The sequence below is a fragment of the Phascolarctos cinereus genome, unplaced genomic scaffold (assembly GCF_003287225.1).
Source record: "Phascolarctos cinereus isolate Bilbo 61053 unplaced genomic scaffold, phaCin_HiC Scaffold_2;HRSCAF=192, whole genome shotgun sequence".
In the NCBI taxonomy this organism is placed as follows: domain Eukaryota; kingdom Metazoa; phylum Chordata; class Mammalia; order Diprotodontia; family Phascolarctidae; genus Phascolarctos; species Phascolarctos cinereus.
The window spans coordinates 374,425,741-374,445,017 of NW_027555625.1; the positions used below are offsets into that span (position 1 = coordinate 374,425,741).

At 44.4% G+C, this 19,277-nt stretch overlaps 1 protein-coding gene across 1 annotated transcript; it reads right to left on the reverse strand.

Moving 5' to 3' along the window:
- Positions 1-227: 227 nt before the first annotated feature.
- On the reverse strand, positions 228-19,277 carry PCDH12 (protocadherin 12). The gene is made up of 4 exons (XM_021005156.2): positions 15,874-19,277; positions 13,279-13,376; positions 11,673-11,824; positions 228-5,411 (listed from the first exon to the last, which is right to left on the reverse strand). Exons 1-4 carry the CDS (start codon positions 18,769-18,771, stop codon positions 4,969-4,971), a joined length of 3,591 nt encoding a protein of 1,196 aa, XP_020860815.2. The 5' UTR covers positions 18,772-19,277; the 3' UTR covers positions 228-4,968.

Here is a 19,277-nt window from a genome sequence, read left to right on the forward strand (position 1 = left end):
GATGTCTTGAACACTTTTGCCTTTCTTGTGGCATTTGTCACACTTGGCATTACCTTGAATTTGTCTCCCCGTTAGCCCTCAAATTCCTTGAGGTGATGGAGAGACATCACTGTGAAGTTATACCTTACAGCCATCCATCAATCAATCAGTAAACATTCATTAGCATCTGCCATGTGCCGGGCACTGTGCTAAGGGCTGGGAATACAAAAAAGAGGCAGAAGACAATCCCTGACCGCAAGGAGTTTATGATCTAATGGGGTGGGCAAAGATGAAAAAAGATGACAGGCCATTGTTAGATTGTAGGAGGATGGGAACAACAACGTTCACTGCTGGGGGAGCTGTAAGTTGGTCCAACCATGGTGGAAAACAGTTTGGAGCTATGAAAACACCAGCTCTGTGGCTCAGCCATCGTTGTGTACCTCCGGGTGCTTGACACTGATCCTTGCAGAGAGCCAGCGCTCAATCAATGTTTGCTGGGTGGAGAGGGTAGAAATGAGGTTAATCATGTACGGATGGCTGTCAGGTCGAAATCTGGTCACAAGGATGACTGCCTGTCAGTCTTCTAGCTGGCTCCAGGTGCCATCTGCCATCCTGCCTGTGCTCGGTAATGGTGAATAGTGGTAAAGAGTACATGTGGCTTGCCATCCCAGGGGAGAATGAGTGCCGTCCTGGTGGACTCTTAGGGAGTGCTGTCCAACATTCTAGCTGTGACATCTTTACCTTTCCGTCACCCAAGTTTGTCATGAACTTGAACCGTTTTGTGCTGAAACTATTGCAGCCTCCTTTCTAAACCCTCTAGGTTAAAAGGGGGTTAGTGTAAGAGATGTTTCCATGAGACGGGGAGAAGAGGGGGCTAGGTGTCACAGTGGGTAGAGCTCTGCACCTGGGTTCAGATCTGGCCTCAGTTATCAGCCATGTGACCTGAGCAAGTCACTCAGCCTGTTTGCCTTAGTTTCCATAACTGTAAAATGGGGATGATAACAGCGCTTTCCTCCCAGAGTTGTGGTGAGGATTAAAAGAGATGATATTTGTAAAAAAACAGAACACTTAACATAGCGTCTGGCAAGTAGTCGGTTCTCTATATATCCTTATTCCTTTTCTTCAAGAGTGTGTCCTCTGTCCCTTTACCCCCAGTTCCCAACAGGATAGATTTTTCTTTTTTTTAGGAAATTGGAGTTAAGTGACTTACCGAGGGTCACACAGCTAGTGAGTGTTACATGTCTGAGGCCGAATTTGAACTCAGATCCTCCTGATTCTAGGGCCAGTGCTTCATCCACCATGCCACCTAGCTGCCCCCAAGGATAGATTTTTTAAAAAAGCACAGCTCCTCCCGTCTGCTGCTGTGCTCCAGCAGCCCACAAGAGGTCAGGCAGAGAAGAGTTGAGAAAGCTCACTGCCAGAATGATTCAGCCATTGTGTTCTCCGGCACCATGTGTCACCTCTCCACACATCCCTTCCCCCCCAGGGAGCCTCCTATACGCAGGAAATCTATGCAGCTGAGTGGACAATATGATCTAATGGCAGCACTGGGCTGAACTTCAGAAGACCCGAGACCCCATCCAGGCACAGCCTCTTTGGAGAAACTACCTGAAGTTTTAGAGTTTTAGTTTCTCCTCTGTAACATAAAATGCCACTTTACATATTCAAAGTATAATTATCTTTCTTCCTCCTGACTAGGAGAATGGCTATATCATTCTCTGATCATAAGTTCTGTACCCATAATGAGGAAGAGCAGAGGAAGGGCTCGTATCCAGAGGGCATGCTGCTAATGGAATTAAACAATTGAGCTGCCTGGAAATTTCTACGACAATGATGAGTTTTAAGATTTGCTATTTCACGGTTCTCTATATTTGGGGGGGGGAAGGGAACAACTAAATCTGTGATTTCATTAAGATAGAGAAGACCCAGGAAGAAACTCCTTCTGCTGATGGAAATTAGGACCTGATGTGCAGTTTATAGTCTTAGAGAGTTGTATGGGGGCACAGAGAGATTAAGTGATTTGCCCGAGGTCACATAGCCAACATGTGTCAGGGGCAGAATTTGAACCTAGGTCTTTCTGACACCCAGACCAGCTCTCTGTACTTCTCTACATATAATGCCTCTCTATTCAGGGGTGGGGCACCTGCTGCCCCAATGCAACACATGGCCCTCGAGGTCCTCAAGTGTGGCCCTTTGACTGAATCCAAACTTCACAAAACAAATCCCCTTAAAAGAGGATTTGTTCTGTAAAACTTGGACTCCGTCAAAAGGCTGCACCCAAGGACCTAGAGGGCCACATGTGGCCTCAAGGCCGTGGGTTGTCCACCCCTGACCTACACACACACAAACACACACACATACATACAATTTTCTCTTTCTTTAGTTCAACACAATAAGCTTTTGTTAAGTACCTATTATGTGTCAGACATGTGCTAAGCACTGGGGAAACTAAGAGAGAAAAAAGACAGTCCCTGCCCTCAAGGAACTTACAATCTAATGGGGGAGACAACATGCAAACAAATATATGCAAAGCAAGCTATGTACAAGATAAATTAGGAAATAATCGGCAGAGAGAAGGTACTAGAATTAGAAGAGGCTGGGGAAGGCTGCCAGTACAAGGTGGGATTTTAGGACTTAAAGGAAACCAGAGATGTCAGTAGTTGGAGCAGAGGAGGGACAGCATTCCAGGCACAGGGGATAGCCAGAGAAAATGCCCAGAGGCAAGAGATGATGTGTCTTGGGCGAACAGCCAGGAGGCTAGTGTCACTGGATCGAAGAGCGCATGTTGGAGACGGAAAGGTAGGAGGGGGCTAGGTTACGAAGGGCTTTGAATGCCGAACAGAGCACTCTGTATTTGATCCTGGAGGCAATGGGAAGCTACTGGAGTTTATCGAGGAGGGGCGTGGCATGATAGGACCTGTGCTTTAAGAAAATCACTTTAGTGGCTGAATGGAGGATGAATTGGAATGAAGAGAGACTTTAGGCAGGGAGACCCACCATCTGGCTATTGCAGTAATTCAGGCATGAGGTGATAAAGGCCTGCCTTAGAGTGGTGGCTGTGTCAGAGGAGAGAAGGGGTATATTGGAGGGTTGTTGCAAAGGTGAAATCGACAGGCCTTGACAATGGCTTGGATATGGGTGGAGGGGGTCCTGAGACACTGAGGAATCCAGGATGACTTTTGAGTTGTAAGCCTAAGGGACTGGGAGGAGGGTGTTACCCACTATAGTAATAGAGAAGTCATGGGGTGGTGGGAGGGTTTAGAGGGGGAAACTGAGTTTGAGTTTAAGACGTCTACTGGACATCCAGTTCAAGATGTGTGAAAGGCAGGTGGAAATGAGATGTTGGAGGTCAGCAGAGCGTTTGGGCCCAGATATGTAGATCTGAGAATCATCAGCATAGAGATGGTAATTAAATTCATGGGAGCTGATGAAGTCACCAGGTCAGGTAGTACAGGGGGAGAAGAGAAGAGGGCCCAGTACAGAACCCTGAGGAACACCTATGGTTAGAAGGCACGATCTTGAAGAGCAGGAGAAGCCAGATAGGACCACTAGGATGAGAACCAGGAGAGAGTGACGTCTCGAAAACCTAGAGAGAAGAGAATTGCAAGGAGGAAAGAGTGGTCAACCATGTCACTGGCTGCAGAGAGGTCAAGGTGAATGAGGATGGAGAAGAGACAAAGGTTGGGTTTTTCAAAGGAAGCTTTACTAGGTAACCATTTGATAGATTTCCTCCTACCAATAGGGATTTCATGGTCTTCTCTATAGAGACTGAAGTGAGTTAGATTTTGGAAGACTGGACAAAGTTTAAAATCCAACGTATGAGAAAGGATGACTTACTCTTGCACACAAATATTCTGAACCGTGAAAATAAAGTGTCATCAGAGGCCAATTCTTTGCCTAGTCATAGAGCTCTTGATCTGGCCCCTCCCAACATCCAACAATCCAAATTAAGGCCATCTTCGACGTATTAAATCTCAGCTTCAGCTTCTGATAAGATCCATTAAACCAAGTTGCTTTGGAAGTATTTTATTTTTAAGAGGTCTCCAGAGCGAAGCTCGGGCAAGTTCACTGCTGGCAATAGCCCAAATTATTGGCTATTTCTCATCTCCTGAAGTGAGAAGAGTTTAATTTCAGGTGTCCTGTTATATATAGACATCAGTATTGCCCCTTTAAATGCCACGTCAAGGAGGACCGACAGGCTGAAGGCAGAAGGCATCTCTAGACAAGGGATCTTTGGTGGCAGCTGACTGAAGTGTCAGGCTCTGGTGAATGCATAGACAGTGTAAGCGTGTGTACATAATGGTGCACACCACTTTGGGGGCAAGTCATTAGAGGCTCCTCCTTTATTTCCCCAAATCAACTTGGGCCAAGTTGGCCAAAGATTTTTTGGAGGGGATGGGCAAAGTGAACACTTATTCTTCCCTTGCTTTTTATGTCTGAAGGGAGGTGACAACCAGAAATTTATGCTACCTTATCAATGAACCAATTAACACTGAAGAACCCCCAGAATTCAGGGCCCTATACTGGGGTGACTCAAGTCTGTATCAGATGAGGGACAACTGAAGTATTGTTTTTCATGAGAATGTCCATTCACACACACTCTTTCTTTACCTGCCATATGTATTTTGCTGGCAAACACCCAATTTCAGTCTAGCACCCATTCTTCAGCCAAGGCCTTCAGTAGGTTGAGCCCTTCTTTAAAGAAGTCTGCTTTGTCCACTCGCTGACACTGGCAATCCTGGAGATGGGCCTGGTTCCTTCCTTGGAGCAGCTTTAGGATGCAGAGGCAGCCAGGAGTTTTCTGTCTGCCTCAGGTTAGGTTCCTTCATGGTGAGGTTAGAGATTTCAAGACCTACCAATGGGACTCATCACCTAGCACCAAACCCGACAAGCCTTAAGGTGTGGCCTGAACACACAAATATGCCAATACTCCCCCAGACTCTGGGGTGGGTGGCTTAGGTTCCTCCAGCCAGAGAGCCCTGTCTAGGCTCACAGGCCCCTGCTGCTATTGCTGCTGCCAGTTCTGCTCTTGGTTCCTTTCTTTCCGCTTGGACCTATGGCTTCGGAGCCCAGGGCCCCACCTCCAGCAAGGTCTAATCCCAGAGTCTTGCCACAGGCTGAGAGGCGCTGCAGCACCTCAGAAGCAGCCACAGGGGCGTGGCTGTTTTGGGACAGCAGCATCTCAAACAGGGAGCTCATTTCTGAGAGGAAGGTGCTGGCCAGCTGGTTCCCCATCGAGTTCATCTCAGAACCAGCTGATTTACCAAATGTCTGGAAGGTTCTGGGCTCCTCCATGGCAGTGACTTCTCGACCCTGGCTAGCAGCTGGGGAGTCTGGGGAGAAGACATTGTCTCTGTAGTTGGTGTTAAGAGGCAAGGACAGCCTTGCCATCCAAGCCGGGTCTGGGACATTCAGCCGATCAAGGGCCAGACCTGTCAGTGAGAGAGAAACAACAACCATGCTGTGATACAACAAAGTGCCAAGCAGGACGAGGGAGGAACTGTAGGTCAGGAAAAGGGTAGTGAACAGTACAATGTGGGGAAAGGAAGTGACTGGAAAGGATGAGAAAAAGAAAAGAAGGAAAAGAGCCCAGATAGGTAAAGTGTTTGGGGCAGGAAAAGTCAATGGTGAGCAGAGGTACAGGGAAGAGGCAAGTCAAGACTAGAGTAGTTAAGAATGTGAAACTAGGTTTCAGGAACACAATGTGACTTTTGTGTTGGTTATGAGTTCCAGGTTTATTTGTCTGTTCCCTCTTCTTGCCACCCTCTACCACTCCTGTGCAGCCAGATCTCCTACTCCCTTAAAGGGAACTTTTCTCTCTTCTGGGTACCATAAGGTTACTTTGAACTGCCTTCATTATACAGACTGAAGCATGCTATTTTTCACTTTCTTCTTTTCATTCTTTTTCTTTTATTAGAATCTTCTTGACCAAAATTACTTATATGGAAATGTTGCACAGAATTGCACATGTATAACCTATATCTGATTGCTTACCATCTCAGGGAGGAGACAGGGATAGAATTTGGAACTCAAAACTTAAAAAAAAAATGTTGAAAAATTGTTTTAACATGTAATTGGGTAAATATATATATATATATATATATATATATATATATATATACACACACACACACACACACACATAAATATATATACACACACACATAAATATATATATACACATATATACACACATATATATATATACACACACACATAAATATATATACACACACATAAATATATATATATACATATATATGTATATACACACACACACACACACCCCTTCATTAGCTTTGATTTGTCTGATAATGTTCATTCAGCCCATGGCCAAATCGGCCCATCTTCTCTACTCTTGAATGTCCTCTGTGTGATGGCAAACTAGGCCATCTTTTGCCTCAATTCTTACCTAGTCTTTAATTCTGGAATGGGCACTGCCCCAGACAAACTGAGGCCTGGGAAAGACCTTAGCTTAAAAAGGCCAGGGTCTGGGGCAGCTAGGTGGCATAGTAGATAGAGCTCTGACCTTGGAGTCAGGAGGACCTGAGTTCAAATGCAACCTCAGACACTTGACACTTGCTAGCTGTGTGACTGCGTCATACAAAATAAAAGGCCAACGTCTCCCACTGCATCTGGGGCCACTGCCAGTCATCTTAAGCTATGTCTTGCCACTGGACTCTGATGACTCTGGAGGAGAGTGAGGCTGATGACTGCACAGCTCTGCCTCACTTAAATCCAATTCACTTGCAAGTCAACACATCATTTTCCCGATGTCATGGATCTTCTTCAAGAAGCAGGATGAACAACAACAGTGAAGGCCCGTTCCTCTTCCCTGTGTACTTACTCTCTCTAACCCACATCACAGGAGCCTGGCTTCCATCTCACCCCACCCTAGGCTATGTCCCACACTCCTGTTTGTTTCCCAGTCCAGCTGATTGTCTGCTTCTGAATAAAGGCACTAGTATTTGCTTTAAAATCAGAAAAAATTGAAACAGTCCCTATCCTCAAAGAATTTACATTCTATCAAGGGAAATAACACATACCCATATAAGTAAGTGCAAAACGCATAGAAAGTAAATAGAAGGTAATTTCAGTGTGCAGAGGTCCTAGCTGCTGTAGGAATCAGGAAAGGCCTCATGGAGAAAATGGCACTCAAACTATAAGGTGGGGATTTCAAGAAATGAGGAGGGAGGGCATTCCAGGCACAGACATGGGTGATGGAATGTCTAGAGGGCGGATCAAGATGTAGGCCAAGAAGTAGGCTGGATGGCAAAGTATATAAAAGAGAGTAAGGTGCAGAAGATCCTGAAAAGGTCAAATGGAGCCTGACAGTGAAAGACTCAACTGCCTAACAGAAGAATTTGCATTTTATCTTACAGGCAGCAGGAAATTATTGGAGCTTTCCAAATAGGGGAGTGATGAGATTAGACCTTTGCTTTAGGAATATTACTTTAGCCGCTAGGTGGAGAATAGATTGGAGAAAGGAGGGACATGAGGTAAGGAGACCAACTAAGACAGGGGTGGGGAACCTGTGGCCCTCTAGGTCCTCAAGTGCAGCCCTTTGACTGAATCTCACTTGAGGACCTAGAGAGCCACATGTGGTCTCAAGGCTGCAGGTTCCCTACCTCTGAACTAGTGATCAGGAGTTTTGTAAGAGTTCCTTTATCTAGTTCATAGATCACTTTTATTATTTATAACAAAAGATAACTTAGGTTTTGGGGGTTTTGTTCAAGCATGTGTTGTTTCTTCAGGGGAATATTCCCGCAAGTGCAGCTTCTGCTCTTAAATTTAGTAACTCTAGTCCCAAACACTAGGGTTTCATTATTTCCTTGAGATTTTTGACCTTCAATTCATTCCTCCAAATGAATTTCTTTGGTATTTCTTCTTTTCTTTTCTTTTTTTTTTTTTAAGGCAATTGGGGTTAAGTAACTTGCCCAGGGTCACACAGCTAGTAAGTGTCAAGTGTTTGGTCTGATGGAAGATTTGAACTCAAGTCCTCCTGACTTCAGGGACAGTGCTCTATCCACTGCGCCACCTAGCTGTATTTCTTCTATAAAGTAATCCTTCAGTGGTTCAGTTGGCACTGAATTAGTAAATTAACTGTCATTTTGATTATATTGGCTCAACCTACCTACCCATGAGCATTTAAGATTTCTTCAATTATTTAGGTCTGTTTATTTCTATAAATAGTGTTTTATAGTTGTATTCATATCACATACTAGGGTTTTCCTGGCTGAAAACTTCCACAAGTTTCTACCTTATTTGCTACTCTACAGCTCTGGCCTACAGATGTGTCAGTTGCAGCCTAGGCCTTGGGCCTGGCAGGGAAGCATTCCCTAGAACTCTGAAGACAATTCAAAGACCTCCCTCTCATTACAGAAACTGGTGTTAAATGGAAATGTGTTATACATGAGTAAGGAGCCTGCTGTGGGGGGGAAGTGATGATTGAAAGAATATCCACTATACTTCCTAGGCCAAGTGGTACCATGGGAATAATACCAGGTCTGAAGTCAGAGGGTGTGTGTTTGAATCCTGACACTACTACTTACTACCTATGTAACCTTCAACAAGTTACTCAAACCCTCCGGGCTGTAGATTTCTCATCTGTAAAATAAAATAAAGTGGTTAGACTAGATGACACCTGATATCCCTTCCAGCTCTAGATCTGGAATCCTAAGACTCCAACACCTCCATGTAAACTGCCTCATATGTACCAAAAATATTCCAAAAACCTTCTTCTCTCCTTAAAGGACTCTGGAAATGGTGATGGTGGTAGAGGTAAGGGAAAGCCTGCTCCTTTCCAGACTAAGGTGAATTATGAGACTGGTTGTTAATGATTGTGTTTCATGTAAGGTTGGCACCCAACATGTGAAATGTTACATGTGGCTTCCTAAGCTGTTACAGTGCTTGGAGGGGTCTTTGAGACCATAAGGGGACATTTCCTTCTCCCTTCCCCAGTTTGATCGGGGTAAAAATCTTTCTTACAAAAATATGGAAAAATAAGAGACCAGAAGATTCAGAATGGTAGTGTCTATATGAGAAAGTGAAAATGTTATATTTGGGAAAATTCCATTCAAGCCTCAGTTGTTTAGCCCCCAAATTCAGCATCTTCATTGCCAATGGAGGGCCCAGTAACTATTCCTCATCTTAGATCTAGAAAATCTTCTAGCCAGGCCTAGAGTTGAGAGGTGGAATTGTCTCTTACACAAGTATTTCCTGCACAGAGCATCACCACCACTCAGGCCTACCTATAAATTGATAAGGTCCAGTACTTCTCTTCTGAGCTAAATACAGGTACTGTCTATCTGCAGCTGATGCTGGGCTCTGCTGAGGATGAAAATGATCTTTTTAGATTTGCATTCCCCTCTGCAGAGCTAAGCAATGTCCTTAGGGGCTGCTGGTTTATCCTAAGTCTAATAGAGAAAAGGAATAAAGGGGGAAATGGGGAGAGAGAGAAAAAGGAAAAAGATAGAATGAAGAATTACATAGAGAGAGTCACCTTCAGTTTTACTTTTAATCAGTCATTGGTACAGGATGAACATATTATAACTCCAGAGCTAAAAACACATGAATTTTCACTAGAACTCAGATCTGTTACTTTTGTTGTTGTTGTTGTTGATTTGAGGACACTTCTGGGTTGAAAGTCAGGAGGTAGATGGGCAAATATCCCTTCCTGGTAAATTTCTGCCTTTTAGCTTCTCCTCCCCACCCACCTTTAGCATCAATCACATTGGCTGCAATGACTTCTAAAACTAGTCACAGGGAATAGGTGCCTAGAGCACAAGAGTGAGAAGAGAGAGACAGAATGGTGAGGGACATCATTAGACTTGGACTCAGCTTTCTGCAAAGAATGAGTTACTTTATACTGACCAGATGTTTTCCAAAACACACAAATTTTGCACAGAATTGCTGCTGTACTCCACAAGACTTACTATTTTGTTGCTTATTGTCATACTATCATAGCTCTAGAACTGGAAAGGACCCTTGTGGTCATCTAGTCAGTTCAAACCTCTCATTTTACAAATGAGGAAATTAAGGCCCAAGTGACTTGTTCAAGGTGCATTAATATTAAGCAGAAGAGCCAGAATTCAAGCTAAGCTTCTCTCACTCCAGGGCCAGGGTTCTTTCCATTGTATCATGCTACAATTTGCTAACACCACTTAATTTTTCAAAAATTCAATTTAATAAACATTTATTAAGTGCCTACTATGTGCTAGGCACTATGCTAAACACTAGGGATACAAAAAAGGGCAAAAGACAGCCCCTGCCATCGTGGGCAGCTATGTGGCATAGGAGATAGAGTGCTGGGCCTGAAGTCAGGAAGACTTGAGTTCAAAAGCCTCAGACAGTGTGACCCCAGGCAAGTCACTTAACCCTGTTTGCCTCAGTTTCCTCATCTGGAAGAGGATCTGGAGAAGGAAAAGGCAAAGCACTCCATCATTTTTGCCAAGAAAATCCCAAATGGGGTCAGGATGAGTCAGACACAACTGAAATGACTGAACAAGCCCTCATAATTTACAATCTAATGGGGACAATGACATGCAAACAAATATATACAAATCAAGTTACATGCAGGATAAGTAGAAAATAATTAACAGAGGAAAGGCATCGGAATTAAAAGGGGCTGAGGAAGGATCCCTATAGGAGGTGAGATTTAAAGGTGAAAAGCACCAAAAGCATAAAATATTAAGGCAGCAAAAGCATTAAGCTTTTTAAAAGCATTAACTTCAGATTTTGGTTGTGAATAGGTCACTGCCAACCCTGAAACACCAAGTCATTAATCCCAGTGTGACCTTGGAATAAGAATACTATTTGTTGTTGTTGTTTTTTTCTTTTTAGGCAATTGGGGTTAAGTGACTTGCCCAGGGTCACACAGCTCGTGTCAAGTGTCTGAGATCACATTTGAACTCAGGTCCTCCTGACTTCAGGCTGGTGCTCTATCCACTGCGCCACCTAGCTCCCCCTTGGAATAAGAATACAAGTAGCAAAGGAAATTCTCCATTAGACTATAAACTCCTTGAGGGCAGGGCCAATCTTTTGTCTCTTTTTTGTATCCCCATCATTCAGCACAGCCAGACACACAGCAGGTGATTAATAAATGCTTATTGATTGATTCTCTGCCATCACTATAACCCCTTTTGATTCTCTCCTCTACCATCATGTCCTGACCACCCTGAAGGAGGAGAGAGAGAGAGCTGAAAAGGACCTGGTCATTGGATGTTTGAAGTCTTATAGAAGAAACTGATAAACAAGTGCCTAACTAATTAATAACAGCTGTATAGGTACACGAATCCCTTAAAGAATACAGCTGGCTAATGCTTCTCTCCGGGAAAAGAACAATTAGCAAATTCACAAATTATAGTTATTGTCGAGGCAAATTTGCAAAATTCAAATATACTTATGAAAGGCAAAGAACAAATTAATCTGTTCATTGGTGCTTTTGGTATCCAATCAAAGTATAACTTAATTTAAACTTGCTTAAATGAGTAATTACCTTGCTTGAAGTTTAAAAGGAAACACATCTAATGATTTTGCTAATTGTTCTTCCCAACTGTGGCCACAATAGTATTTCACATAGTAAGTGCTCAATAAATATTTGTTGAATTTGAGTTCTGAAAAAGGAAGATCCTGAAGGGATGGAATTAATCAGAGTCAAATGAGGTCAATGTTGATCAAAAGAAGCCCTTTACCTGTTTGTGGATCAAACAAGCTCTCTAATTCTTCCTCCAAGAGTTGTTTCACTGAGAGGTCCAGCTCATTGTCTGAATTCCCATCCTCTGCTTCATGTTCTCCATGGTCACCCTCCTTGGCACTTTGCCAATCTGTCTCCAATCCTGCATTTCTGCAAAGGAAACCAAATCACCACAGGAAGTGACAGACTTCCTAGAGTTTTCTTTCTTTTTCTCATTGTAGAATTCAATTTGACAAGTATTGAAATGCCTACTATCTATGCAAGGCTCCCTTTTGGTTCCTTCTCCAGTACATTCTGTTCATGGTTTCAGAACCTACTCAGAATATTCAGAATAACTACAACTTTGGTTAGAAAACATATCCAAGTCTACTTCATGGGCTGTTGTCTTCATTGGTGGTCTTGTCACCATGACCTAACTCAAAAACTTTCAGTGGCTTCCTATTGCTGACTGAATAAATTCCAAACTCCTTAGAATGTCATTCCAGGCCCTGTACAGCCTGGCCCCAAACTACCTTTCTAGCCTTATCTCCCACTTTTCTTCATATTATACCATATGTTCCAGTCAATCTGTATGACTTACTAGTCTCTATAGTTACCATGTATTTTCCTACCCTTATCCATGCTTTTCCTTCTACCTGGAAGGCCCTCATAGCAGAAACACATTTACTCCACCTCTACCCCATTTTATCCTTTAGAAATTCTGTGCATTCTTCAAGGTCCAATTCAATGTTGCCTCCTCTAAGAAGCCCTTCCTAACCCCTCTAGTATACTTGCATAGTACTTTGCTTATACCTCTCTTATAGCACTTATCCTATTCCACCTTGTATCCTGTTTATCTGTGCTCATATCTCTTCCCATTAGATTTTGTTTTTCGAGGGCAGCTATGATATCTTGTCCATCTTTACATGTTCCATGGTGCCTGCCACAAGATCTTGCCCATACCAGACACTCTATTAAGTGCGTATTGAGTTGAAGTGAATTGAATTTCCACTCCTTCCTCTCAATCACATATATTCTCCAAGTGAAACATGAGAAAGATAATTTCCTAGGGCTGATTCCATGTGAAATAACTGTTACCCAAGAGCAGGGCCATTTTCAGAGGAGGCTAAATCTAGCTTGCTAATGAGTTGTGAGTCCTCAGAAATAGTGAAACCCACTCAAGGGGACAAATACCCACACTTAGCATGAACTATTATTCCTGCCCTTAAAGTTAGGCTTAGGTGAGAAAGCAAGAAGGGAATAAATTTATTAATACAAAACAAAACATATCCTGTGTGCAAAAGGAGCCCAAACACCTCTTTCATCAGCAGACAAATTAGAGCATCAGAAATGAAATCATTTCCTTCACAGCTCTAGGACCTAAATATAGTGGCAAAAGCACAGCACAGCCTGGGACCAAAGAATGGCAGGGGGTGGGGGACCAAGCCTGGAATTCTGACTCAGAAGAGCAAAGACTGAAGATCAAGGAACATTGGAAATCACTGACCAGAGAGAAATGAGGCTAGGAGGGGCTGGAGTTGGGAGGATGGCCAGGGCAAAAGAGATGGGCCCAGGGTTTTTGAAGACTCTTCCTTGAGTAGAGCTGAAGGTTACGTGTTGCTTACCTGACACTACCGGTCTTGGCCGCGTATTTGTTTCCTCTGTGGTTTGGTTTGGGTTGAAATTGGCCCTGGTGCAGCAAGGACAGCAGCTGGGATATTTGCTGTAAGACAGGAAAAATCTGTTGACTCTACACAATTCCCCCCAAGCACACTTCCTTGCCGGATGTTTCCTTCAATACTGTGCTTTCTTTTTATAGTGTTTCCTCCGGCTTCAGATGTTTGTGTGATTAGGACAGGGGGACAATGCAGAAGTGACAGAGACCTACACAGGCAGATTCCCCAAGCTCCCTTACTTTACCCAGGAAAGCTAGTGCAAGCTAAAGGAGAGGGGAGCTGAGAAAACACATTATCCTGCCCTTTCTTTGTCCATCTTTCTCCTACGAACACACACACACGCACACAGAGCACAGAGCCCCCTGCAAGGTGAAGTAATGGTCCTCACCAATTAGGGAGATGGAGATGGAATGTATGATGGAAGAGGAAAGACATTTCTTCAAAACAAACTTTTAAAAAAAATCTAAGTCAGGCACTGGTAAATTGACACACAAGATTTCTTTGCAAGTGTTGTTGAGTTAATTGCTGTCTTAAGAACAGATGAGAGAGTTCAGACAATCTAAGTGCCATGCACATACGTATACTGATATGACAAAAGAATAAAGCAACAGTAAGGTACAAATAAAAAAGGGAAGGAAAAGAAAGCAAGCCTAATATTATTTTGGCAAAAATGATTTGTTCATTTGTTTTCACTAACATTTAAGCTGCCTGATCAAAAGAGACTTAAGGCCATGGTGCTGAGAGAAGTAAAGCAGACTGGGACCCAGGACACCTGGGTTCCCCCCCCATCTCCATCATCCCCTTGCTGTGTGATGTCAGGCAAGGGATTTAACCTCCCTCAGCTTTTGGGTTGGGCTCCTCAACTGAAAGACAAGGCTCATGATACTTACCTTATCTCCCTCACAGGCATGAAGATTAATGAGCTATATTTTTAAAAAGTGCTATACAAATGCAAAAAGTTTTTCTCATTTTTGTTACCAGAATCAGTGCTTCAGCCTTAAGGGAGATTCTCCAGAATGACTGATTGTGTTTCCTCTGAACTCAGCTCCTTGGGCCCAAAGGAAGAGAGGTCTGAGAATTCCCAATGTCAAATGTGACTTGGAAGTCAGACCCTTGAAAGGGGAAAAGAGAAGCCTCTAGGCTGGGATTTGACTATGACTGTGAGGTTTTTAAAGAAGTAAGGGTCAGTAGGTCAGAGTCCCATTTCCTGGAGCACACCCGACCCCAGCCCCAAAGAGCCAGGACCATTCATCAGCTGCAGCTGGAGAAAAAGCTGTCTCTATTCTAAAAGCGCTATCTGCGGCAAGCCATTTCCTCCTCATCTTATCTACTTGTATGACAGATAAGAAAACAGCAGAGTCACAAGCCACTTAACATAGTAAAATGTCTTTTTAATGCCTCCTCCCTTCTCTCCAGCCTCCTTATTAAGTAACAACCCCCAAGACAAAGTCTGCCCTTGTCTTTGAGCTGCTAGGGAGGGCCATTTTGATGTCTGGGGCCCACGTTAAAACTACCCAAAAGGGAGACTGGCTATTTGCCTGGCAGTCTGTGAGTCTGAGTTTTTGGCAAGTTCTTGGGGGAAGGTTGAGGAAATAGCTCTGTCCTTGGAGGCCAGGAAATTTGCTTGGTCTACTTGGCCATTTTGTGAATGTAATGTGGTGTAAGAGGAAAGAGCCTTGGATTAGGAAGTCCTCGATTTGCTATTGACTAGCTGAATGACCTTGGGTGACTCTCTTTCCCTCCTGAGCATCAATCTTCTTAACTGTTAAATGATGGTAAATTTACCTGCCCCATTTACTTCACAAGAGAGCTGTTAGGATCGAATGAAATCTGAAGGGGGTTGGGAACTATGTGCCATAAACAGAAAGCACCATGAACATAATTTAATATAATAGATTTACAGAGAATCTAGTCTAATCCTTTCACTTTACAAATGAGGAAACTGAGGCCCAGAAAGGTTAAGTCATTTGCCAAAAATCATGTAAGGAGCAGAGCCAAGAATAGAACCCAGGTCCTTTGACTCCAAATCCAACAGTCTCTCCATGACTCTCACCAGCTGATTTCTCTTTTCCTGGATTTAATGGATTAGGTTGTCTTCCTTTCTCCTCCCTCCTCCCTGCCCTCATTAAAAAACAAAACAACAAAACAAAAACAAGCCTCGGTTTCAAGTCCAAATTATTCATCTTTGTTTAGCTGCCTTTAAAAAAAATTTGTAATTGGTTGGAAATAACTACAATTTAAACATAGAGAAATTACAAATTCAGCAGACCAATTTCAGTGCTCTAGTAAGTGGCTGAAGTACAGCCTTATCCATACTGGGCAGAGCCACACATCCAGTGAACTTGCACCATTTGAATTGGATAAGCAGCTTTACTTAAGGGAATCCTTATTTTCAGTCATTTTCTGTCTGCTACATATTATACGACAACAAAGAGTTAGGTCAAATATAAAACACCACTACACCTGAGACAGAATCCATAGCCATACTCTTTTATATGGATTAACTTCGTTTTTCCTCTAAGAGGGTGCTTGTGTTGCTAATACCTGAACTGGAGGGGAGTCGATGGTGAGCTCTTCCATGGGGTTTCGCTCTGTGAAGGCAGCCACCGACAGTCGGACCAGGCTGCGCAGGATCTGGTGGGGGTGATGTTCTTTGTCTGGGTCAGCTTTGGCATTCAGATTTCGCTGCCTCCTAAGTGTCGTAGTGGAGGCTGGAAGGGCTGGTGCTGGCAGATCGCTCCCCTGCTCTTGGGATGGCTTCATCTGGGGGCTCCCCACGTTCTTTGAGGCCTTAGGGTGGCATGTTGTTGGCTGAGGATCTGGGAGGCTCAGGTTTTCTCGAGAGGCGTTCCTCTGCCTCGGATGGTGGAAAAGGAGATTGTAGGTGTCTTGCAGTACCTCTCTATCCTCGGGGGAAGCGCCCTGGTTCCTTTGGTTCCGAAGCGTCCTGTACAATGTTGGGGTTAGATATGGAGCCTGCAGTGGAAAGTCCCAACCTGTTTCTGGGACATTTTCCTTCCCTGCATCCTTGTAGGGCAGCCCAGGTTCACTCAGCTCTTCTGCCTGGCCCCTGAGCACCGGCACTAGGTGAATGTCAGTTTTCTGGATTTGTTTCTGGGGTCTCTTGGGCTGGTGTCGGTAGGTTGACTCCGCTTCTCTGCAGTTATAAGCTCTGTCCTCTTTCCGGTCAGTTCTACAGATGGACACAGTCAAAACAAGAATCGACAAGAAGATGGCCAACAACACAGCCAAGCAAATTGCCGTCACTGCTGAGATGCTCAAGGGGCTAGATTCCTGGGCCAGATTCTTCAGGTGATCAAGGCTATTGGTGAAAGTGACTTTCACCAAAGCCCTGGTCTCCAGGGGGGGCCTTCCTTGATCAGTGACAACAATCATCAGTTCCCATTCGCTGCCAATGAGGCTGCTGGCATTGGTGGCATTGATGTACAGCTGCCCCATGTGAGGATCAAGGAAGAAGAGGCGCGCGTCATTTCCACTCCAGATGGCATAGAGAAGATTTCCATTGTCCCCAGAATCTGCATCAATAGCTACAATGGTCGTTAAGAGAAACAGCTGTGGCCTAGAGGTCACCAAAGAAGATGTGCTAGAGCGGGACGCTCGAAAGGGGTCAGGGTTCTCAGAAGAGACCACAAGGTGACCAGTGGAAGAGTTCACCAACACAGAAATAGAGGCTGCCCCATCACTGAGAACAGGCTGCACCACTATGGGAGGATTGTCATTGGTATCCAGGAGGCTGACCCTCACAGAGGCACTAGAAACAAGCTGAGGCTGACCTTTATCTTCTGCTATTACCAGAAATTGAAAACTTGTTATTTGTTCATAGTCCAGCGTAGTAGATGCCGAGACCTCCCCCGTGTCAGAGTCAATAGCTACCAGATGGGAAAAAGGAGATTCCTGGATGTGGTAAGAGACTTTTCCATTGCAGTCCAAGTCAGCATCATGAGCCTTCACAGTGATGAGATAGGAAGAAGGTAGATTATTCTCCCAAACGGAGATGTTGTACTTGCTCAACTCAAACATGGGTGCGTTGTCATTGATGTCACTGATCTCAATAGTGAGATGTTTCTTGGTTGATAACGGCGGCTTCCCCTGGTCTTGGGCCAACAACGTCAAGTTATATTCAGGCCACCTTTCCCTATCCAGAATGGCATTGGTCAGGAGCATATAAGTGTTACCATTGGTTCTTTTTAGTTGGAAATGTCCCTGTCCTTGGCTGAGGGAGCAATGAACCAGGCCATTGTCCCCAGAATCTAGGTCACTTGCTATCACCAGGGCAATGAAGCTGTCCCTGGGAAGAGCTTCAGATATCACAGATGGTTGAGAGGCCCATGTAATATGTATGCTTGGGGAGTTGTCATTGACATCTAGAATCTTGATGAGGACTTTGCAGTGAGCTGGAATCGGGTTGGGACCCAAGTCCCTGGCCTGTACATCTATCTCATAAGCAGGAGTTTTTTCATAGTCCAGGGGCCGACTCAGAATGATCTGACCTGTCTTGGCATCAATACTAAAGGTGTCTTGTACATCTGGTGGCACATGCTTACTGAGGGAAAACTCAACCTCCCCATTTGGTCCTTCATCAGGGTCAGTAGCCGTGAGGTTTATGAGAAGGGTCCCAGGGACAGTATCTTCCCCAACTTCTAAAGCCAAGGAGCTCTCTGCAAACATGGGACTGTTGTCATTGGAATCCAAAACACTGACCTTAACTAAGCTGGTACCCGACTTGGGGGGATCCCCGTTGTCAAAGGCCGTTAATACCAAGTCAAAGGATGCATGCAGCTCCCGGTCCAGCTCCTTAACCACCACGAGCTCTGCATGTTTGCTTTCATCAGGGCCCAGAATCACCTCCAGAGCAAAGTGCTCACTGGGAGAAAGTGAATAGGAGTACAAAGTATTAGGGCCAGTGTCAAGATCCCAGGCTCGGTCCAAGGGAATCCTGGTCCGAAGAGAGGCACTTTCAGAGATCTCCAGCTCCTGCTCTGCTTTGGGAAAGCGGGGGTGGTGATCATTGATGTCCAGCACCTGGATCTCCACGTGGATCAAAGCTAAGCCTGCTGTGGCCAGCACATCAAAGGATATCAGACAAGGATCTTTCTGTTTGCAAAGCTGCTCTCTGTCGAGCCTCCTCCCGGTGCTGAGTAAACCATCTTTGGAGTCAACCTGAATGGGGAGCACCTGAGGTAGCTGCAAAATCTGGAAAGCCCCTTCTTGCCTGCTTCTCTCCTCCCAGCCCAGTTCTTTTGACAGTTTCCCTATCACTGTTCCATATGGCACTTCTTCTGAAACTTGGTATTTTACAGTGAGAGTGGCTATCTCCTGACTATCTGCTGAAAGAAAAAAGAACCAGCACAAACCAGAGAACTGAAGCCGTAAAAAGAATGCCATGCTTACCACCCTATCAGATGGGATTTGGAAGAGCATAAAGTCCCTTGGGGGCTGGAAATATCCTCAGGTGTTTTCTGGGGGTGTGTTTGGCCTTGTCCTCTTGTCACCAAACTTGCTAGCATGATCAGGTCCCATATTCAGATGCTGAAAGAAATAGCAAGATTTCCAGGCAAGTCCATCTTCATTTGAAGAGAGCAGTGAACCTCAAGTTTGGAGGAAATCAAAGAAAGCTTCACTTTTGCACCAGTCCCAACACTTGTACAAAGGATGGAGACAGTCCAGCTTAAAAGGGGACTTTACCATGTGAAGTGGGATATAGGGAATTCAGACTCCAAACAGTTGCGAGAGCAAGGAAACAGAGAGGCTGCTTTTTCCTATGGAAACCCCACCTACAGGAAAGGGAGGCCTGTGAGTTGAAATGTCAGTTAGAGAAATAGCATTTCCCATGAAGGCTGAGCATGAGAATCCAGCACGGGCTCAGAAGATCCTCTGACGGGAAGGTGCTGTCCAATAACTGCTCTGCTACTGCCAGAAATCAAGCC